The sequence below is a fragment of the Aythya ferina genome (genome assembly GCF_964211825.1).
Source record: "Aythya ferina genome assembly, chromosome: 11".
Classification (NCBI taxonomy): Eukaryota; Metazoa; Chordata; class Aves; order Anseriformes; family Anatidae; genus Aythya; species Aythya ferina.
Window position 1 is genome coordinate 13,356,029 of NC_140307.1, and position 24,323 is coordinate 13,380,351.

At 38.3% G+C, this 24,323-nt stretch overlaps 1 protein-coding gene across 1 annotated transcript; it reads left to right on the plus strand.

Annotated features, from left to right (window-relative positions):
• On the plus strand, window positions 1–22,637 carry TSPAN3 (tetraspanin 3). Its single transcript, XM_084532661.1, has 7 exons — window positions 1–147; window positions 10,779–10,970; window positions 11,988–12,062; window positions 15,146–15,247; window positions 16,343–16,495; window positions 16,742–16,825; window positions 21,646–22,637. Exons 1-7 carry the CDS (start codon window positions 85–87, stop codon window positions 21,736–21,738), a joined length of 762 nt encoding a protein of 253 aa, XP_084388787.1. The 5' UTR covers window positions 1–84; the 3' UTR covers window positions 21,739–22,637.
• Window positions 22,638–24,323: the final 1,686 nt, after the last annotated feature.

Genomic DNA, 24,323 nt, shown 5'->3' on the forward strand with positions numbered 1-24,323 from the left:
GGGTCACGTGGGGGCGGGGCCGGCGGCGGAGCGGAGCCGAGGGGCGCGGAGCGGGGCCGGGGGCTGAGGGGCGGCGGCGGCGCCATGGGGCAGTGCGGCATCACCTCCTCCAAAACCGTCCTGGTCTTCCTCAACCTCATCTTCTGGGTGAGTCTGGGCGCCTCCGGGGCCGGCGGGAGCTCCTGTGGGGCGGGGGGAGGCCTTGGGCCTGGGCCGGGGAGCCGCGGGCCGGGGGCCCTGAGGGGCCGCGTCTCTTGGGCGCCGTCCCGGCCTCGGTAGCGGGCGGCTGGGAGCGTCCCCGTGCCGCTGTGCCGCTGCCGTGTTTGGTTCAAGGCCGTGTGACAGACGCTTCGTGCCCTCTCCTTGGGGACCTGTGCCGGAGCGCTGTGCGCAGCCCGTCCCTGCCGAGCCGCCCTCGCCTCCGAAGTTGAGAGGTGGAGGGAGCCTCGACAGCCTGGTAGCGACGGTGTAAAGAGCACGAGAGACGCTTGTGTAACTGAATACACCTTGAGCCGCGTTATTGAGGCTTTCAGGTCTGCCGGCTTAGACTTTAAAGAGCTGTTACAGCCACCTAGCTTTTGGCCTTCTATCTAACACGACTGTTCTAAGTACTTAGTGGTAAGTATGTAGTATGTTGCTTTTTTTTTGTTTCCCCAATGGTTTAGGACAGCTCTGTGATACACATGTAACTTAATAGTCTAACAGTGAGTCTTGTGGTTTGTTTCTTCCAGTGAGCACAGCTGCATCGTGCTATTTACACATTGCTTAAACCTGCCGCAACTACAGCCAGCAAGACAACCCTGTAAGCTGGCTGTGGGCTTGGTGCAACAGTAGGCTGCTGTAAAACCCCTTTCTGAGGATGGACTTAACATGACAAGCTGTAGTTTGACATCTTACTCACTGTCACAAGTGCCCTCTCAGAACAATGTGTGCATAAATGAAACCACATTTAAGGCTATCTGTGTATTTTAAGAATTCCTTTTCTGGTTTTAGATCCTGTGTTTCTCATCCTGTAATCCCAGCTTCAGGAACAGAAGATTTGTTGTCCCAGCTGCTCAAAGATTTCAGCTTTGAAAAAAGGGTAGTGGGTAACAAGATATTAGAACATAAAAAAGTAGCTATATTTAGCGGAATAACTAATAGTGAAAGCCATATGAAAGCTAACAAATGTTAGAGGATAAATGTTCTTGTCTAAATTTTTACAAAGGAATGTCTCTCTTGGGTGCCTAAACACGAATCATGGTCAGGCAAGATGCATGCCTGTGCAGTCTCACTGACATCTGTGTATACAGCTGTTCAGAGACATGAACAGTAAGTGTGAGGCATATTTGACTTTTAAGTGGAGCATGTTAGGAATAGCTCATTTTCACTGAGGTGTATTAGCTCCGTTATTTACCTTTGAAGTATCATGTAGCTGCATCAATCTTTTAGCACAGCCGTTTGTTTGGAATCTGCTCTGAAGGGTGTGGCTTTTTGTTATGTGCAAATGGCATTAAAAAAAAAAAGGTAATTTGGTGGCTGCTACAGAATACTTAGTTTTTCACTGGACATGTAGGTAGTCAGCGTTGCATCTTGAAGTATTTTTTTTTTCACCTTGGTTGCTGGTTTAAATTAGATTATGTCTAATAAATGAATGCGTTCTGCATGCAATTTCTCATCCACCCCCCAAACTTTAGTGAGTTTTCATGTTTTATAAATATGAAAAGTATTGCTTGCTATTTGCTGGATTTAATAATTTAATTGCAAGTGCAGTTATCCAGCTTAAACAGAGATAAGTGCAGAAGTTATTTTGTGTAATGCTGAATGGAGCGCTTTTCCATTTTTAATGGCTTTAGTTTAGAGACAAACTTGATTCAGGACAGATTGTATTTAGATACAAAGTATTTCATGTCAAATTAAAATGCCATTGATGTATTCTGCAAACCATAAGTGAGAAGTCAGCTTATGCGGATAGTTTTCTGACAGGCAAGCAGCTGAACAGCCATGCTGCTAAGTTGCATGTAGAATGATAAAAGCATGCTTCCCAAAAAGTGAAAATCACAAAATCCGTGTTTTGCCTCTTTAGCCAAGCTACGTGCTAAAAATAGGAAAAGAATTCATTTGTCTTTCTTGCATACTTTGAGCAAAAGTAGCACATCTTCATTTTAAATAGCAGAAGAGAAAGGAAGCATTTGAATTCTTGATCTAGCATGTTTCATTTGGTGTTTGAGCTGAATGTCTATGTTGCATTGTCAACTAGATGGTCACTAAACGTTAATTGCTTCTGTGCTGTTACAGAAATCTTTTGATTGTTATTCATACATAGTTTCAGTTCTGGTAATTAGATCATTCAGATTTGCACTGAGACTTCTGACAATAATCAATAGCCAATAATTTGTCACGTAACTCTGAAACCTCATTTAATTTCCTTTATAAACTTAATATGTCTCTTTAGGGTTTCATATATAAATCTCATCATCATGATCATCGTCATCTTCATGGTCTGTAGATATATCAAGTTGCTTCTGCATTTAAACTTAGGATTATTTTGATGAAGTCACTGAAAGATCTGCTAGACTAGCCAGGCAAATCAGGATTCAAGGAGTGTTTGGATAATGCTTTCAGAAATATGGTTTGATCCTTTTTTGGGGGTGATCCTATGTGGAGCCAGAAGTTGGACTTGATTCTTGTGTGTCCCTTCCAACTCAGGATATTTTATCATTATATGATTGTAACTTCTCCCTTACCATGGGTCTAAAATTTGTGGGAGGGTGTGAATGTTCAGAATGCTTTTATAGTTGAGTCTTCTGAATGTGAGATGCTCAGAAAATTACCACTTCTGCTGCCTGAAGAAAAAGCAGAGACTTCTCTTGTTATGCTCTGTAGTCTAGAATGCAACTTGTTAAAAATAATAATGATGATATGCATTCTGAGTTCATGACTACTAAACATGTTGGTCCTTTTTTTCCTTTAGTTCTATTTTCTATGTTATGTTTAACTTGATGGGCTGTTAGTCTAGAAGAGAGTTGGGAAATTGCTTAGTATCAGCTGTTGTTTGGATACTGTGAACCTAATGATATATAGATGAGAAAATTTAAGATATCTACTGTAAGTCTTCAAGTATTTTTGATGCTATTATCTGTTGATCTCTGCCATCCATAAGGTAATTTGAAGCCGTGGGGTATGAAGTGCTATGGCTGTTACTGGAAAGGCCTGTGTTTCTGCTGTTTACTTGGGCAGGCCTCAGGGTGCATTTAACTCTGCGATTAACTGCTTTAGTCCTGTTTCCAGGAGAAAACTAATCCTAGGAAAAGCTGGGCATGAACTTACGTGTATTTAATTCGATGATCCTGGTTGAACAGCTATCAAATGAACACAGTGATATAAGGTAAGGGCAAGAAACAAGAGAAAGCTTAGGAGCACAGCACTGTGGGACCACACCTCTAAACAACAGCTATGTCTATTAGATCAGTATGACAGCAGTGTCAAAAAAACACCTCAGTTTTGAAGAAGTGTTTAAGAACAGAAGAAGCAGCTTAAATTGTGATGCTTTCTTATATGTAAAGAGCGTTGGTTTGTTCTACTGTTTTGTTGATGGAACTTCTGCTTGTATGAAGCCACAATACTATTCCTATTCAGTATGAATCTATTGCAGTGTGCTGTGAGATGTTTACCTCAGGCTTCTGAGTGTGTATTGCAGTAGCTCATATCATTTCTTTTAATTCAGAAGTTCTCAGATAGTACTGTTTGGTAATGTCTAGGGTTTAGAAATACTGGCAACAAGAAAAAACATCAAGTTTTGTTTGTGCAGGTATGATTTCATATTAACAAATCCTGCAGTTGACAAGGCTGTTTCTGTAAAATTAATACAGAAAAAGCATGTTGGCAATAGCAAGTTCTTTTTGCTGCTACAAATTGTTGCTGGGAGAAGCAAGCTAGCTTAAATGGTACTGCCAAAGACTTCTGCCAAGACAAGCTGTCCCTGTTTGTGGCAGCAGGCATAAAGAGCAGTGCCTTCAGTTATACCCACAAACCTTCATAAATCATTAAGAATAAGGTTCTCTTGTTTTTCAGTATTGGAGTCAAATAGGTTGTCATTTCTAATAATTTTACGGCTGTTCCATGTTTGTCTTTCAAGGCTTCTGAAAAAGGCAGCATGCTACTAGGTCATAGCTGTACACATTCGTCATCTGTGACTTCTAACTTTAATAACCCAAACTCCCCTGAATTTGCTAGTGGTTCTACACGTTCTGAGAAGTCCTGTTCTGGTATTTATTAAGTTTTCTGGTTGACATCATTAAAAAAAATCTTGTTTCTATATAGTCTTATGAAAACTATTTTGTGGCCTGTTTTTTTAAATGAGCTGGAGAAACTGCCTTCTCACAGCAGGACATAGTTTATTGTATAGAAAGTTGGATATCTGCTGTGAACATGCAGCTGACTTAAAAAAAAAAAAAAAAAAAAGTGGTAGTCATCAAGAATAGTATGATGTAGATCTTATGAAACATTCATTTGAATTTTGGATAACTTGGCAAAGAATGCTTAAGCCTATAGGTACTTCATAAATGCAGCGATAGGAAGCATCAGTTCAAACTTGCCCTTCTTGGAAAGATTAGATGGAATTGCTAATTTTCTTTTCCCAAAGGCTTTTGAGAGGGAGCCATAGCCCAGTTTTCTATGTAAACAATTATTGATGAGAAAGAAGTAGAGGAGTGGTCCAGAAGCCATTGGGTTTTATGGTGGATGGATACCAATTTAAGCAAGTAGAGAAAAGAATGTCAAGTGAGTGTGTATTTGTTTTAGAAGGAACTGGAGAGGGAGATAAAGAGTAGCAAAGTGCTGAGAGAAACCTAAAGAGAAATAAACAGTAGAGGGCCTTATCCTTTAGGGTCTTTGAGGTTAAAACTGAGAAACTCAACTTTGAAGGAGAGAAAGGTGAAAAAATTAAACATGAGGAAAATGTTTTGTATCTGAAAGTAATCAGGCTGTGAATATCCTAGTGTGTTGAACAGGTCAGAAAATGATGGAGAAATACAGTAGAAGTCAAATGGAGAAAAAAGTAGTGTGAAAAAGAAACAATTTGTAGTGTGCTGTTGCAAGAAGTCCAAAAACTGGATAGTAACCCATGATGTCAATGCCTATATATATGTGCAGGTACAAAATGTCATTGGCGTGCATGGAAAAAAGGAGGTGTTAAGAAGAATGAAACAGATACAGTTGTAGACCCCTAAAGTCTTGAGTGCATGGCATTTTCTTAAAAATGCACATTCCCAACATACTAGAGGGGCAGTGAGAATTAAAAGATTCACTGAAGCCTGAACATAAAGCAATAGGTTGGGAACACAGCATGTCAGAGTACACCATAGATGTGTTTTACAATCACAGTCTTGACAGATACTTTGGGAGTGGAATGACAAGTCTTTGGGCTGAGTGGTATCTGTATAACCACCGAAACTTACCCATCCGTGATGGTAGGGTTGGCAGTTCTAAGCACTTATTGTCTTTCAGGTTTCAGTGTCCTTATCAAAAAGGGTGACATACCTTCTTACCTAATCAGATATCAGGTGAAAATGGTTTCTCCTAGCATATGATACTTTGCTGCTACCTTCATTTGCTTGTTCAGAGACTGTTTTAAGAAAAACAGTGAATAAAATGAGGATTCCAGAGAGATGAGTGTTCTTTAGCCCAGGTAAATGAAAGAGTACAAAAAAAAAAAAAAAGTAAGTCTCTGTTTGGGTCTTACTGTGTCCCCGGAGTGTCCAATAGCAAAAGTAATACCAAGGACAGTGCTTTGTAGAGATAAGTCTTTTGAGTTCCCTCCAGATTTGTTGGGGAAGAACATGAGTGGGGTAGTGTAGGAAAGCAATAGTATGTAAATGGAGCTGCGATTTCTATTGATAAACAAATGGTCAGCAGAACCAGTAGTCTGGATCTGTTATTTTCCAGGCATCTTCCTAAGGAGCAAAAACTTCAGCTTTCAAGCTGCTGCTATGTATGAGGATTACTGGAAGTATGAAGGCAGTTCTTAATTTGCAGCCTACTTAAAATGATTCAGGGTTTGTCTAGACAGTGAGTAGGCTTGTACAACTCAGTGCATGTGAAAGGTGAAAGCTGTCTTCTGGAAAACAGACATGGGTTTAGGACGATGTTATTGCACCAGCCCAAAGACAGGGAGAACTCCCAGATTCTAAATATTCTTACCTATAATACTTCTCTTTTTGTTGTTGTATGCATTGCACATGAGATCTTCCAGTTTTCCCTCCAGTTACTTGCATGCTTGTGATGTTTTCAGTAGTTCCTTAGAGGCCCATGCCAAAGCAACTATACAAAGCTTTTCTGATCTCTGAGGTCTATCAGTAAATTTTATGAAAGGGGTATCTACGTGTTCTAGCCTTTTGCAGCAAACTGTTTTCATTGACTGTACTTGCCTCAGCAGTCTTTTTAAAGGTTAATTCATCCTAAAATAAGCATATGCCATGTCAGGTTCAGTACTGAAGTTAGCTGCAGACAGCTCGGAAGGGATGTGTGAATGCTGAATAACCAGCTGGCTCCCTGGAGCATGCATGTGACCTGGCGCAGATTCAGGAGCTGTTGCCATCTCTATTCAGAGCCTTGAGCAGTTTATTAGAGAATTCTTCTTTCAGGTCTTGCTTATCAAAGACTTACTTGAATTGTATGCCGTTCATGTATTTAATGATAGGAGAAATGCATGATTGTAAATAGATGTGAATAAAAAGCCACCATATTTGTTTAATTTGAGCATGCTTAGTATTCTGTTGATTTACCTTTTATTCTTCAGAATAATAAGCATTGAGAATTGGATTGGTTTATGTTTTTTAATTATCCTTGTGATAGAGATCTTAGTTTCTCTGCATTATTCCCTTTTTGAGAAGCAAATGACAAGCTCAGATCAGCTTCAGATTAGATAGAAGCTGTGTTTAAAAAACAAACAGTAAGCATAGGTTCAACTTTACCATTCTTGGACTTCAAGAGGGAAATGTGCATCTCAGCTGGTACAGCACTGACCAATGTGGAATATATACTTGCAATAGGTAAACCTAGCTCTTTGCCTATCACACTATTTATGCTTTATTTATCTGAACATACAACACAGTGCTATACTATAGAAATGGAGCAAAACCTTTTGTGCTAAGGACCAGATCTTCTGGCTTAGTTTCATTTAAATGGGGTCCTGTTGTACATGCCAAGCCCATTTAATGATGCTGGCTAAAAGGTAGTTAATGAAAATTGTCAGAAGATGAGCAAAAAGGATTCCGCCAAAAGGACTCTCCTAATTCTAGCCAAAATGCTGATACAGGTACCTCTCCTTACCCTCCCTTGTTGATCTAGGGCATGCTCAGAAAAACACTAAGCATCACATATCTGACATGGAATGAGAAGGGAAGGCTTTGAAACTTTTTTCCTGTGACTGAGAAGGGCAGCACTGCATTTTTTTCATAGTACTGCAAGAGACCAGATTACCTGTTCAGTAATAGTGCTCAACTGTAATACATGGAGGAAAAGAATTTGAATCTTCATAGCTTTTAAAACTGATCTGAATATGAAAACTCTGGCAGGCTTTGTTTTCAGGTGCCTTGTTTCTCTAGAAGATTATTTGTTGAAGTGATTTTGAGGAAGGGGTAGTTAGAGTTCTGACTTCATTGACTAGGTGGCCGCTTCAAGCACAGAGGCCATGTCTTTACTTTCTGCTTCATGATTCTAGCACACAGTTTTCAGACAGATGAATCCACCCTGCTGCTTCCAAAATTCTGCAGCTTTATCCACAGAAAGTCCAGTTGTACAGCTTTTAGAAGCAAAACTGAAGGACAAATGCTGTCATGGTTGGTCAGTCACTCTAGTTCCACGTGTGAAAAGGTTTTAGTGATATCTTCAGACCACGTTCATATAAGATGAGGAGTCTAAAGAGGAACATGCATTGCCAGCTGTTATAAAATAATTTCTTTAAGAAAAAAATGCACTTGATGCTTGTTAGTATCTTAGACTCTATTAGCTAGACTCATCTTAAGCATAATACTGGAAAGGAAAAAGTTTCTCAAAAATGTATGCATCTCAAAGGGATGGAAAGTTAACATGTGTAGATGGCTTCTTAATGTTTAATTTTTTTCTTTCAAATATATTTTTTTAATGTACATGCACATCCAGTTATCAGGAATCTTAAGTCTTCCTTTATGATCCAGATTTTTCTTAGAAAAGAAGGGAGCTGCTTAAACATCCTCCTGTGGAGAAAGACAAAGGGGCTCACAAGTGGGTCTGATTACACTTCTGTGGTATATTTTCTATGGCTCGTGCCAGCTGCAGCTGTTTCTCTTCCACCTTACAAAATACCATATTTCTAAGAAGCATTTTAATTCTTCGAAGTGACAGATTACCTCACTGGCTTGTCATTCAAATGCTTTGTTGCTAGGCTACAGTTAATGCAATGCCATTGCTCAGTGACACTACTTTGAATCTTTGCTTTGTCTACAGAAATTGCATGTCTGCGTTCTCACAGAATCACAGAATTGTCTAGGTTGGAAGAGACCTCAAGATCATAGAGTCCAACCTCTGACCTAACACTAACCAGTCCTCCTCCACTAAACCATATCACTAAGTTCAACATCTAAATGTCTTTTTAAAGACCTCCGGGGATAGTGACTCAACCACTTCCCTGGGCAGCTCATTCCAATGCCTCACAACCCTTTCGGTAAAGTTCTTCCTAACATCCAACTGAAAACACCCCTGGTGCAACTTTAGCCTGTTCCCCCCTCGTCCTGTCACCAGGCACATGGGAGAACAGACCAACCTCCACCTCACTGCAGCCTACTTTAATGTACTTATAGAGAGTATATAGAGAGTTTTGCCATGTTGTACCTAACATGGCACAATTTCCACAGTTGGATTAGCAATTGGATGTGTTTTGTGCAAAGGGGCAATCTTAATAGTTAGCTCACTCCCTTTTTTGTTTGGTGATGCCTCACTTTTGGTATTTGACTTAATTTTCAGTTTCATTACTGCTGTATCTCCATAGCACCTTTTGTTGGATGAGTGTGAGCCTTCTGGATGCTTTGAGATTCTTGCGGAGTATACACACTTACCCTCACTGCATACATAAAGGTAGAGGAGAAATACAATGTTCAGATCCACACAGAACTGAAGGTACTTCTGAGCTCACTCTTAATCCTTTTTTCTTTGAGCTAGTGTTCCTATAGCAAAGTGCTGCTGAGGATTCTTTGTATGTAAGGCTTTATGCTAGCAGTGTTTATGCAGTGCTGTTTGTGGGAAATAGTTGCAGTAATATTGCAGACTAAATATGAATCGTAGCAAACAGTGCTGAAATGGTAGGCAGCAGTTTTCTGATCACCTCTCTTGTTCTGTGCCACGCTGAGGAGTGTGAAACAGCCTAGGAGGCTGTGGAGTCTCCATCCTTAGAGATTTCCAAGACATTGGACAAAGCCTCAAGCCACTTGGTATGAATTCATTGTTGACCCTGCCTTGAGCAAGAAACTGGACTAAATGATCTCCTGATATCCCTTCTGGTCTGAATTATTTATTGGTTCTTTGATTCTACTGTAGTACGATGCAGCCTTATAGTAGTATAACTGCTGGAGCTAGGTGTGCACATCTGTCTGCCCTCTTCTTTCCAGCACATGGATAGGGGTGGTAACAAAACCACTGGGAAGGAAGGCAGGAGGGATGCAGCCTGCTGTATGCTTTCTCAGGTCAGAGCTGAAGTGCGTGATATTCCAGCTAAATGTACTTCTGTTCCTCGGGTGTGAATTGGATTGTAAAGGGGATGCTACTCTTTACAGCAGGATTAAATTCCCCAGATCATGGCTTAGTCTTTGCATCTTCTGAGTGTGCTGTTTTTAGCTCAGCCTAGCAAGGCAGTGTGATTTGTATGTATTGTGACACCAGGGAAGTATGTAACATGAAGCATTCTAATGATATAGTCTGTCACTGCAAATCAATAGAATGTAATTGCTTCATTTTAAGGGATAGTAGGATTGCTTAACTCTGTAGCAATGGTGGTATTATTTGGTTCAGGCCATATAACCCTCCAGGACTTACTTGCTATTATATGGTAGTAACCTGATGTGATGTTTTTTTCTACATTTAACAAAAGACCTTTTTATCCAATGGCTCTTTTTAGAAAGTCACTGCCAGAACTTCCAGTTTAAGAAGTCTGTAGGTATTTGATTCAGTCGTTCAGTAATTGGTATCTTTTACTTGGAAAAAAGCTGTTGCCTCTAGCAGAAGTTAGTCTACAATGCATATATCCATTCTGTCCTAACATTAAATCATAGGTAGTAGTCAGAAGGCAAAGTGGAGGAATAAGTAGTAGGAAATGGCAGGTAAAAGCTGCATGCGTGTTCTGAAAAGCTGTTCAATTACAAACAACTTGCTGTTTGAGTGGCCTGAAATCCTGTTATCAAAGTTACGTAGTTTGTAAGTGTAAAAAGCTAAGTTCATAGCACAGGAGGGAAAGTATTTGAGAAGAAAAGGGAGCAAGATTTTGATGTTCATTGCTTGGTTACCCTCATTTCTTAACTACATGCATCAGAAGGCTTCCATAATGCAGTCAGAACTGAATCTGCCTAGATGAAATGTAGTTTGGAAGCTGGAATTGGCTGTTCTCCATTTGAGGTATTCTGAACAAACATGTGCTATAATCTAGTGATGATGCCTTAAGAAAAGGTAAAAGCACTAATTCATGTTATTTGATAAAATAATTGTTGCAAAGTAGCCTTGCAGAAAGGTTTAGTCTTCAAATAAACTTACAGTTATTGTGTCTATTATAGGCAGCAGCAGGCATACTGTGCTACGTGGGAGCCTATGTGTTCATCACATATGACGACTATGATCACTTCTTCGAAGACGTCTACACGCTCATTCCAGCAGTTATTATCATAGCTGTGGGAACACTTCTTTTTATTATTGGACTTATTGGGTGTTGTGCCACAATTCGAGAAAGTCGCTGTGGACTTGCTACAGTAAGTTGCGTATGATGGTGTTTGCGTGTTGTGTCTGTTCCTTTCCTCTTTAATTGATTCTGTAAAATATAGTTTTAAAAGTTTTTTGGTCTTGTTTTATTGTCTTAAATGTTGGCCTTGTATTTTGTTCTGACCACCTTCTTTTTTTTTGTTTTGAATGATGGTGTTGAATTTGCTGATTCTGGCAGCAGAAGACTCAAGTTCAACTTGTTAGAACAGTGAACATCTTAAAAAAAAAAAAAAGTTATGACTTAATTAGATAATTAAATCTCATTTATCTGTTCTGATTGAAAAGCTAAAATTGCAGAAGGAGAAGGATGAGCCAGCCAGGAGCCTTCTAGTGTTAAGTGTATTGCACTGAGAGTGACTAGGGGTGGTTATGATGCCTAAATTTTCTCTGTATGGCTTAATTTGAACTCTTAGTTTCGAGGAATTTGTCGTATGTTTCCAAACATTTTAACTGCAGATTCAGTTTGTGTATTAGGCAGGAGAAGAAGAGGAGAGAGACCGCTTTTAAACTGTCTCCATTTTGTTGCTTTTGGATGCTGTGTGTGCTTCTTTAACAGTTGAAGTGTTCATAAACATACCAAGATGAATGCATAGGTTGCTATTGCTGTTAGTTGTTTCAGGGCTTAATCTGAAGAAACATTTCCTTAATCCATCTACAACTTGTAGTAACAGTCTGGGTCACTTGTGTGATGTGGCAGTCCTATTCATCTAATATAAGAGTGAAAAAAGCACTTGGTTAAAACATCCAATTTACATTTTTTTGGTCTTAATGATCAGCACTTGCCTGGCTAGGCAGTTTTAAGTTGTATTACTTGGTGAAGCTATGAGCATTAAAGCTTCTTGAATTAAGTTACTTCTGGACCCATTTGGTCAACTTAATTGCCTGCTTTAGGTTAGTTGCTGAGTTAAAACCCTAAAAGACGTATAATAAATAGCAAAGGCTATATTGAGACTTTCAGAAAAATGTGTGAAATTACTTGCATAAATATCCTGGATTGTATTTTACAGTTTGTGATCATCCTGCTCTTGGTTTTTATTACTGAAGTTGTGGTGGTCGTTCTTGGATACATCTACAGAGCAAAGGTAATAACCTCTCAATTTCAGAAATGTTTTGTTGTAAACTGTGACCAAAATACAGAGGTGTAGCCTTTTCAGCCTTCTCTGTATGTGATTGCAAAACTGTAAATGGATATTCATTAAGGGAAAACTGTTAGAGATCAATATCTTAAAATTTAGAACAGCAATATTCCTGAAAGCAAAGCTGAAGCTTTTCTCAGAGGGAAAGAAAAAAACCTGCATGGAACATATCGATGACAATTGAATGCTACAAGGGAGTCTAGGTAATTAGTACCTTCCAATTTTCCAGATGGCTTTCTAGCCTATTTATGCTTTTGACTAAGTGCACGTTTTAGGTTACACAGTATTTGAACATATTGCATATCAAAACAATATGCCCTAGCTTAAATGTTGGCTTACTGTCTATGAATTAACACTGCTTAATAATCAAGCCAAATAGACTGAATGTGTTAATGTATACTGTCTAGCTTTATGCAGCTTGTTGGCAACGGCTGTGGGGGTGTGGCTAAAGAAATTGACTTCTCCCACAGTTTTATTAATGGAATTTCAGAAAACAGGGCCAGAAAAATGAAATTAAATATGCTTCTACCAATATAACATGGTAAAAGTATACCGTGTGCCATTAGAGATACCACAATGTAGTTTGAAGAAAATAAAAGTTTAACTTGCAGTTTCACCAACTGTTGTATCTGTCTGCATGTCAATGTTGCAGGAAAAAAATCAGCAGAAAAAAGTTATAGCTGTGAAATACTTGATGGCATTATAGTCCTGTCTTAATAGCAAGGTGAATTAAAGCCCCATTGACCTTCTTTTAGCCCATCTGCATTTATATAAGCAACAAAGGACTTCATAGTTCAGTCCTGCTTGCTTGCCTTTTCTGGAAGAAGCAGTGTCAAGCATTAAGGAAAAATTTAGTCTTGTTTTGTTAACTGAAAGAAAACTGCTTCAAATAAGCAGCTAACAAGAAGACCCTGATCTGTGTGTTATTAATCTTTGTTACAGAATAGATTGCTTCAACAGTAATGTTCTGTTGAAGATACTTAATTTAAGGATACATTCTCACAGTCTGCATTAGGTTTCAAGTATCTTGGCAGAGTTGATCAGCTGGGACTCTAGTTGGTAGTAAAAGTAGTCCTTAGAAGCAATTGAGGAAAGCTGTATGCTTCCTGGAGAAAGGGAAGCATGTTGAGTTCTTACATGATAGCTTGAATGATTGCTTTCTGCTCCAATACATGCGGAGCTGGTGTGCTACAGTGTAGTGCAGCAATTACCATGTCTCTGATCTGGATAGAGAAGCAGTTTGCTAATCTCTGGTTAACAGGATTCAGAGCATGTAGAAGAAGATGCATATATCTTTCTTTCCTAGCCTGTCTGAAATTACACACTTGAAATTACACACTGCACAGCCATTTGCTCACAACTGCCCCCCTTGCTTCTTTCCCCCCAATGGGATGGGGAAAGAATCAGGATGAAAAAAGGAAAAGCTTTTGGGTAGAGGTAAAGACAGTTTAATAGGACAGAAAAGGAAGAGAAATGATAATCATACTACAATGTACAAAGCAAGCAATGCACAGTGCAATTGCTCACTACTCACCCACCACTGCCCAGCCTGTCCCTGAGCAGTGGTCCCCTCCCATCCTGGCCAGCCACCCCATATGAATTATACCATATGATGTTGTATGGTATGGGATATCTCTTCTGTCAGTTTGGGTCAGCTGTTCTCTTTCTGTCGTCTCCCATCTTATGCATTGTGCACCCCAGCTTCCTTGCTGGCAGGGCAATACAAGAAGCTGAAAAGTCCTAGACTTAGTGTAAGCACAGCTCAGCAACAAATAAAACATCAGTGTGGTATCAGCATTATTTTCATCCTACATCCAAAACATGGCACTATACCAGCTACTAAGAGGAAAGCTAACTCTATCCTAGCTGAAATCAGGACAATCGTTAGTTAAATCATAACTGATTTCAAATGGGTCTGAAAGAAGCTGCCTGCAAAGGCTAGATTGACTTTAAGTCGTGTCTTGATACAGATCTGCTTGTGAAGATAACAAGCATTCTTGTGAGGGGAAATGAAGCTTGTGCTGTTGTTGCAGAAAATTCTTCTCTTCAAACAGTTTCTCTTTGCAACGATGCGTTGGCAAGATCTTCCTACTATAACTTGTGATCTAAAGAACATGCTCGCTCGGTTCCTGTTTGGTTCTGAGATGAACGTTCTTTGCACATAATTCCCACTGAATGCAACAGCCCTGAATTGACTTCTTTTTTTCTAATCTTACTCTAGTACCAAATTTTGGCAACACCAAATTTCCTGTGCATTTAAGGAACAATTTATACTGAAACTTATTACTTGAAAGGCTCTAGTAAGGTTTCCTCTGAAGTGGGAATTATCAGAAGTCTTTTGGGGGACAAGTGATGATTACTGGGTGGCATCCATTTTTAAACACATGTACTTGACAGCATCTTTAGCAGCTTGACTCATCTGCAGTAGCTTTAGGAGCTATTCCAGTAGCTGTTGCTATGTACCATGTACTGCCACCAACATTTCTCAGAAAGCATGGGGGTGGCGGACTGAACAGCGACCTTGGTCACTGTAAGCTAGAATAGTCAGCCAAAAGAGCTGGTCTTTGGGAATTCCAGTGCTTTGATCAGAAGGGGCAGAACAGGCCACATGACTTAATGATATCCTCATGGTTCCTAACAAAATGACTTAGCCTGGATGGTTATGCTGGTTTTGGTTTGGAACTTTCAAGGACTAGAAAGTGGAAAGGTGAATACGTGGTCTTACAGAGAGCTCTTCTCTTCACAGTGTCTGCTGTTATGCCCATGGTGTTATAGTAGAAGTCATTTCCTTTCTGAGATGCATTGCAAAGCTTTGTCTAAAATCTTACCAAATGTAGCTGCACATTTTTTTCTTGGTTGTAAGCTCATGATATCTTTGCAGAAGTCAGGACATAATTTTAAGAAGCTATACCACCAGAGCATGCTAATTTAAGATACTAGCAAGTTGTCTTGGTTTCTTGAGTTCTGTAATTAGTAGTGGAATTATTTTGTTGGTGTGCTAATGCTGGTGCTTTGCTAATGCTTTGCAGGTGGAGGATGAAGTTGATCACAGCATTCAGAAAGTATACAATGGATACAATGGGACAAATCCTGATGCAGCCAGTCGTGCCATTGACTACGTACAGAGGCAGGTGAGACTGCCAGATGTGTGAAGTAATTTTACTGGAGCTTTTCAGTCCTTTCTGTCCATAAAACGCAGGTGCTATGTTACTCTGCTATTTGTGACACATCTTCAGCAGTTCTGACAAACTTAGTAAGCAGCAGTCAATAAATAACTGAACTCTGTTATGATGAGTAAAATTATGAAATTGTTGGTGGGAAGGTGTACTTTGTGGGGGTTATCAGTGAATCAGTATTTGTATTCAAGTATTTAGTACTTCTGTTTTTCTGCAATGGGATTTTGCAGCATGCTCTTATCTGTGCAGTTTCATCTAGAACCTTCTGGGGAAGAAAATTGCTCTAGAGTCTAGCTGAATGTTAGTCTTGTGAGTTGCTGGATGGGGAGGGGGGGAATTATGGAAAATGCAGGAGCTTTCAACGTTCTTCGAACTGCATCAATAAAATCCTAATATTTTTATATTAAATACCTAGAATGTTGAAAGCAATGATAATACTTTTTAATACATTGCCTAAATTGCCTCCTGAAATGAAGGACAGGCTCATAAACTAATCCTTAGGGCGGTACCTCTGAGACTGTACTGTACATATGAAACTTCAGCTCTGAACAGAACTGTATGTTCAGTTGGTTCATTCTTGAAGGCTTCCTCTTTCGCATAGCCACATATCTATGCAGCCATATAAAATGAACTTCAATTCTGCATTGAAGTCTTGTGAGAAGAACAAACTCTGGTTCATGCCAGGACTACATCCAGAGAGTGTAGTTTTTTTCAAGCATCTGTCATAAACTTTGATAGAGCTGTTTCGAGCAGTAAATATAACATTTTTTGTCTTGGGGGCACAAAGCAAAAATGGCTTATCAAATGTTCCCCAAGAACTGGCATTTCCAGTCTGTTTTCTAAGGACTTCAATGACCTAAGGCTGCAGGCTACTTAATAATCCATTCAGTCCATGATTTACTTTGATAATGCTGTCAAAGAACGTCTGTTACTGAAGTAATAAAGTCAACCAAACCTTAATATGTCCATGGTTTTGGTATTGCAATTAGAACTGTCTCATCCAACTTCATGATTGGTAAACATGGTGAATCTTTACCTGTATGTTTTCAGCTGCGCTGTTGTGGGATCCATAACTACACAGACTGGGAGAACACTATCTGGTTCAAGCAAACTAAGAACAACAGCGTTCCACTTAGCTGTTGCAAAGCAGCTCTCAGCAATTGTACTGGCAGTTTGACCCGTCCAATGGACCTTTATTCTGAGGTAAGACAGCCAAAACATGAGCTTAGAGCAAAGTACAGGTCATGTGCTTTTGCTGACAATCATTTAATTTTCTGTTTAGTGGAACTGTAAAGTTTGGGGTGAAAGGAATTATGATTAATAGGAAATAAATACGTCATCTAAAGAAAAACTTTTTATATTTGTGCTCTGTTTGATGCTTTTGAGGGTTTTTGTTGTGTATCTAAATGTGGTTGCCAGAAGGATATATAACAAGCCTACTTGTTTTAGGGCTGTGAGGCTCTGGTTGTAAAGAAGCTTCAAGAGATAATGATGTATGTCATCTGGGCAGCACTAGCATTTGCTGCTATTCAGGTAAGCGAATATTCTTTATTTATAAACTCAAATGAAATTGTGAACTGCTGTCCAGGTTATTACAGTTATGTACAGGGTGTCAACAGCTTTGGTTTGTACTTGGTTTGAGAGACAGATGAGCCTCAGTCAAAAGGACCTAAACACCTTAACACAGAACTTCTCAACTAAGCCTGGTTTAAAAACTACTGTGAGAAGAATGTGCATTGTTAGATTTGAAGGCAGCTGAACATTAACAGTAGTAATTAACTAGAATGTAAATAAGTTACATCTTGAAAACTGATTATCTGTAAGCATCAAGTATCTATCAATGTGCTCTGAAAGCATTTAACACTTGAATTTGTATAGTATTTAATTTACAGCTTTGAGACAGATGGCTCGTGCTTCATGCTGTTTTAGAGGTACATCAGCTTAAGTATGCTTCATGGCATGTGTACAGTGTTGACACCCACAAAATAAGGAAGGGTTTTCGATAGCATGTTCTGCTTTTGTTGGGTTGATCTTTGCATTGTCTTGAAGGTGCTGTACTTGTACAAAAAAAAGCTCTAAGCTAGAGACAGCAGCTACTTAAAATTGAATGAAGGTTGTCTCTCATAGGAATCCAAATTGTTGTAGTTTCTCTGGTCATAAAAAGTAACTGGGGAAATAAAACTAATGTGCATCTCATTATTTACTAAGATTAAAAACAAACCTATATGACAGTGTCTCTTAAACATTTCTGTACTATCAAAATTTTGTGCTTTCATTAATCAGGCAGGTTTAGTACATTAATCATATTTTCAGTTTGTGTCAGTATTATGGTCTCTGAGAAATCCCAAGGGATTTAAAAACTGATTTCGAAGTAATTTTATGCCCTTAATAGCATTTGAATTCAGAAAACATTGTTCCTGTTGAATTGAGAAGCTTAAGCACTTTAATTTTCAAAACCAGCTTTAGAGCTGGTTTGTATGTTTGAAGGTAAGTAAATAATCCTTTGCAAACAGTTTTGTGAAAATAGCCAAATTTCTATTTCAGTGCTGCACTGCAAGGCTGTAATCATATGTAACAGTGTATGCTGTAATGTTGAATGGTCCAGAACCAGATTTCTTCAGATACGAAGTTTGAAATTTGGTGACATCTCTGCTTAGTCTTCCAAAGGAAGATTTTTAAATTATCATTCTTAAAATCTTAACTGTTAAAGCAATACATGTATTTAGTCTGTTCAAACACTGAAATATTTCTGTAATTAAAATGAAGGTATTTCCACAACCATAGTTACTGTGGCAGATTTTTACGTATGAGAAAATGTATGTTATGAGGCTGGGTGAGCTGAATAGAGAGAAGGAGGCATTACTCCCAATGCTGAAGTTTGCAGGTTGATCCATAGGTCTACTCTAAAGTGCAGCACTATTGTAATCCTCTTTGGGATTGGACCAGAATTTCTACCACAAGTAGAATGGAAATGTTGACCGCTTGTGTCCTTCTGTTGTTCCTGGGTCATCAATTCTAGGCAAGCATGGTGTTTTTATACTTTCTGCAGTGGATACGCTTTGATTTGTCTCCAAGTGTCAGTAATCAAGCTATTGGCAAAAGTACATGGATAAACAGCTTGGAAGAAAATAAGAATATCAAAGCAATTTCTTTCTTTGCTGCAGTGTAACAATGTGTCAGAAGTTGTGGCATTGGTTTAGACAACTGAATAAAATAGAGTACAGGGTGCTAGGAATACCTTTGAAATTTCTGTCTAGTAATATTCACTGAGTGGTAATCAGATTTAAGTCTATCAGAGGTCATATTCTTGTATCTTTGCTCCACATTTCAAATGTTTGTAAATTGGCGTGTTTTAAGAAGGCTTTAGTTTAAGATAAGTTAATACTAAATCACATTCAAACAATTCTTTTTGTTGCCTCCCAAAACCTAGGATGCAAGTTATGACATCCTCCGATTTGGAATATACAATTGAAGTATGCACATAGCATGATTCTCTGCAAAATAGCCTGCAGGATAATTGCCATGTAGATAAAAATGTAAACTTCAGCAAATGGCCTGTAACCTAGGCTGTGTCCTGCAGAGGAAGAATAATCTGTTTTGGTCAGTTCTATTACCACTCCCAGAAATGCTGGATAGAGTCCGCTCAGAATGGATTTGTAGTTTGTATGTTACGCAGTGCGGTAAGACTGTTCAAAATTTACCTCCTAGTTTGCAATAAGCAAATCTAGCTTTCATCGCTTTCTTTAAAATGAAAAGACTGAGAAGATGAGGATAGAACTTTTCTAAGGATTTTAATTTGTGGGAAAACTCAGTCTTTTTTGCATAGAATTAATTTCTGGTGTGTTTGTGTTCCAGTTACTCTTGAAGTGTATGGTAATTCCCTTGTCTAAAACACAGTGACAGCTCTGAACTATGAATAAATTGGAGGCAACCTGAAGGGAGCAAAGGTACTGCAGCACGCTAAGTGCTGCTTGATGAGCTGCAAAGTTCATACTTAAAGATATCTTCTGTAGTTAGCGATAATTTGTGAGATATTAAATTTGGCATATCTATACAGCCAGTGAGTTTTTTGAGCAAAAAAAAAAAAAAAAAGAAGAAATGTGGTGAAAGAAGATAAGCCATGGTTAATGCTAGCAGGCAAATCAAAAACATTGCTGACTGTGGAAGATGTCTAAACTTTCCTTGATGCTGTTCAGGCTTTAAAAGATTCATCTATCAGGCCTCAACAGAATTCTAAAAGATTTTGTTTACAATATTATTAAGTAGAGATTGAAGAGATACAGAATCAAATGCTTTAAAGAAGGCTTTAGAAATGCTAGCACATCTTTTGAAAATTATATGCTGAATTATTTCTGTGAATAAAATACTAGGGAGCCCATTCTGTGCTCACAGTGAATTCCAGGAATATGCTTGCTAGCCTCCTGAAGTGTGTAAATGTTTTTGATATTGACCCAAAAGCTGATCATATAAGTCTGCTAGAGTACTTGATTGTTTTGGATTTTACACAACTCCATAAATTGGATGTCTTCAGTCAATTGACCAGGATTCTTTACGTGAATAACCATAAATGTGATGGAACTAGTTTTATTATTTGAAATATATGGCTAGAATGACTAATGGAAAAAAAAAAGGAGACATTTGTATAGCACTCTTCATTTTATCTTGTTTTCGTCAGCATAAAAAAGTTTTTGTGCTTGTAGCATACAACCCTTCTTCAGAGGTTTGTAGCCACAGGGAGTTAATCACAGATTAATCACAGAATTTCTAGGTTGGAAGAGACCTCAAGATCATCGAGTCCAACCTCTGACCTAACGCTAACAGTCCCCACTAAACCATATCCCTAAGCTCTACAAATCTTACCATAAATCTTGCAAGTCTAGCTTTTTTTTTTTTTTTTTCTAATTGTGGATGCTACCTCTTCCTTTGGAAGGGTTCTGTCCATGTAGAGTGCTTTTCATGTAACTCAGTTCTTCCTATTACTCTGACATGAGCATAATGCATATAGCATTTATAGGAGTTAGCCTGCGAACTGGAACCATCCAAGTACTAACTGAAAGTAAAGGAAGATTTCATTTTTACCAGTAGGCTGAAGGGCCATACTCTAGGTTACTCCCAATAGGCTATTTCTGGACCGGAGCTGAATTTGGGTATAGATCCAATGCAAAGAATAAAATACAAATAATATTTTTAATTTTTACATCTTGTTACTTTCCAGGAAACACAAAGCTTGGACTAAAATTTCATCATGCTTCTTAATCGCTGCTTATTTAGACTTAACTAAGATTTTAAAAACTTCTTGTATCTTTCAGCATGCTGAAGTACCAAGTTGCATGTACATTCAGTTAAGCTTTGGTTTCTGAAATTTGTTATGCATGTGACATTTGCATCAGACTTCATTTAAAAAAATAATTTTCCCATCAAGTGACGTGTTTTCACAAAACATCATGCTTTACACTTGGTTGGCTGGTCTCCAGTTTAATTCTTTTGTGCTTCCCATTCAAGTCATGTTCTTTTTAAATAACTTACAGCCTGGGTGATGCTTTATAATCCAGAGCTATGACAGGAGCGTCTTGAAATACTTTTATCTGTGAATAGTCTTTTTCCCTGTATGCATATTGAAGAAATCAAGATAATTTCTTACATCACTAGAAGCTATTGCCAATGATTGCAGACTTCAGAACACATCACTAAACTTCAATAAGTCTATACCTACCCCCCAAAAAAAAATCTACTCAAAAAAATGCAACCTTCCTAAAATCATACTCTGAATCCCTGATCATATTCATTTGATTCAAGTCTTATAAATGTATATCAAGTGATCATAACACTAAATTCCTAGCAAACTTGCCTACATAGTTACAGCTCTGAAATTTCAATGGCAAGAAATTTACTTTTAGTGAATAATTCACATTGGCCTTGAGTTTTCTAGTATAGCTTACTAACACACTGAGCATTTGAAGTAAGGTGGAGCAGTTTCATAAAATGAAACTTCTTGTTTTGTTTTTCATCATAACAACTGAGGCTCATGTATTTGAATTTCACTTCATTGTCTTTCATAACACATGCAGTATCTGAAGCTGTATCTTTCAGGAAGAAATCAGTCATTTTTCCATCTGAATTTTTTGAGGCAGCATCCAAGTGGCTGACTAAACCCATGTCTAGGATCTTTCAAGAAATTAAGGCTGAAGTTTGTTTTTTGCAGCAGGAAGTGAAGCTTTTTTCAAGAACAATGCATTTGTTGCCATGTGTTATGGACATTCATGGTGCAGTGAAGCATGCCGACAATTTCTGTGCAGAGGTTAAATCGTGAAGTACCTTCTTTGTACTCAACTTGTTTTCTTTTTTCTCCATAGCTTCTGGGCATGTTGTGTGCCTGTATAGTACTATGTAGAAGGAGTCGGGATCCTGCTTACGAACTTCTCATCACTGGCGGAACCTACGCCTAGAAGAGAATGGGAACGTGGTTCAATCTTATCTCACTTGTGTGGAAGGTGAATGGGCCAGGTTTACTGCAATAGCTTTCTTGCCCTAAGCTTAGTCAAAGCGCACCTTTCACAGATGAGGAGAGCTGTACTGTACACTGGTGACGGGCAAAACAACTCAGCTTTACACACACCCATATAATTACCTGTGACTTTCACTGTTTTAGCCAGCTATTCATGTATCTAAATGTTTTAGTATGCTAGTAAACTTTCTAATTTCAGAACCATTTGCAAGTTAAGTGTGATTTGGTTGATATGAAAGTCAAAGGATGTATGCCTATGTTGGTGGATTACCTCTAAGCATTAACTGACTGATTCTTAAGTATAGAGAGAATTTGTTAAACCTTCACTACATGGAACTTCTTTGGCCGAAGTTGTAAAAAAAAAATATATATATATATATATAAAAAAAGCCAGCTGTATTCAATTTGAAAAATATTTTAACCTTGCCCATCACCAGTGTCACTTTTTAAAAAAAAAAAACAAAAACAAAAACAAAAAACACTTAAGTCCAGTAAACTTTATATATAATGGTAAAAACAAAACAACAAAAAAACTAACCAAAATTTTAGGTACATAAGACTAAGTTTTGACCTTCAGAGATCAAACCTTTCAAGCATTAGTGTTTTAAAATATGAGCTGGCTTTTCAGGAGTATAATGTATGCACTACTGTTCTATAATGAAATATTTCATTTTTTTCTATGAAGAGCAGTTTTATGTGTTGAGTGAACTGTAGACTGTAGATCTTAAACTGGTTTGGAAATAATGTAGCCATGTAGAGTAGCGAAGTAGTATGTGAAAGTGATCTCAACTGTAAATAGTAAACCTGATTAAATAAATCTCTGTATATCCTCCCTATAAACATGTCTGGTTTTCTGTTTAAGATTCCTATGTATCTGTTCAAATGGTATCCTCATGTGCTGGAAGTGTAACCTGTCATGCATGAAAGCATCTGTCTTAGATCTCTAAGTGAGGTCATTTAAGGTTTGGTGGAAGCTTGTTTGTCACATTACTTTTTTATTTGAAACAATATTAGAGGATCGGTACAACACAGTTAAACTTTGTGGAAAGGAAACACTTTGTGAATACCATTCCGGAAGAATCTGTCATTTCTCAGCAGTGGGGGATGAATATTGTAACTGCTGAGTCTTAATTACACATTAATCTGTTTTATGATACTGAGATACTTAGTCACTGCTCTGCTTTCAGTGGTTTCAGTTACAACATTCTTTGCAGAAGACAGGAATGTTAAGAACTTCTACTGTGATTGTGCTTTATCATGCAAAGTACATTTGTTCCACCAAATTGATGACAATGTAATGTTCTCAGATACCCAAAGAAATGTCACTTAGGAAAAGGGAATTCTGATTTTCCTTAATGATGTTAAGGCCAATTTGACCTGAGAGATTTAAGTTTTAGAGATGTTTCAGTACTCTAGAAGCGTGCTTGTGGACTGCTGTGTTAATTTCTAAATGTGGGTTACAGATAATATGCTATTAGGTTTTCATTCTTAGGATTATATGTGGGTTAATAACCTGAAAGGCCTCGTGGGACTCTAGTATTAAATTCAGTGGATATGGGAAATAAGCCTGCTAACAATCAACTATCAGGAGAGTGGATGAATGAGGGTTATGTGCATCATGTTGTATTCCATATATTACACATGCTTGGTAAGATCCCAGACTAATGACACTGAGATAACCCTGGGTTGTAAGAATCAGACCAGGGCAGGTTTTAAAACAGATTACTGTATTACAGGCTGTGTGCTACTGTTAATAAAACGGTGCTCTTAACAAACTATTCATGTGCTCTGACAGCAGAAGACCAGATTTCTGTCCTTTGGGAAAAAGCATGCTATTAGGAGCTGTTTCTCTTTAGTGAGCTGCTGAAGCTCTATGCCTTGCTGCTTCACTTATTGCTGAGCAGTGTAAGTAGGGTTTGCGTTGAAAAGTCTTCACCTGAGTCAAAGACCCCCATCCCAACAAGACTAGGTGGATTTTGCTATTGAGCAAGAAACTGTGTTACTGTTAGAGCATGGTGGAAAGGTCTTAACAGTACAAGTCTGTCTGCCAAGTAACAATTAGATAAGCAGATTTTCTTCTTTGTTACCTGGTTTGCAACTCCTTAAATGAAGTTGCATGGAAACAACTTAGGCTCCTGTAAACATTCAAGCCAGTATTTTCCAATATTGACTTCAATGTCATAATGAACAAAATAGCTTCTTGTCCATCTAAGAAAAAAGTAAACTAGTGTGAGCAGGATGGAATAGTGTTTTATGGTAGATGTTCAGTTGCTAGTTTATCTAGCTGTTATTGTTGAATCCTGTTTAGTACTGGACTTGAATCTACAGTGCAGTACAAAGCTAACTCCACTACTAGCTTAAAATAAGCTCAAGTATTAAAGGGAACTGAGGTATGGCAGCACACAGCTTAGTAGCAGCTACTTAATATTACTGAGAAAAATACTGTAAAATAGCCTGTGCTTAATGAAGTACAAATTCACTGCTTCCAGTAACAGCCAGTTTGGTTTACTCAATAGTGCTGTAGTT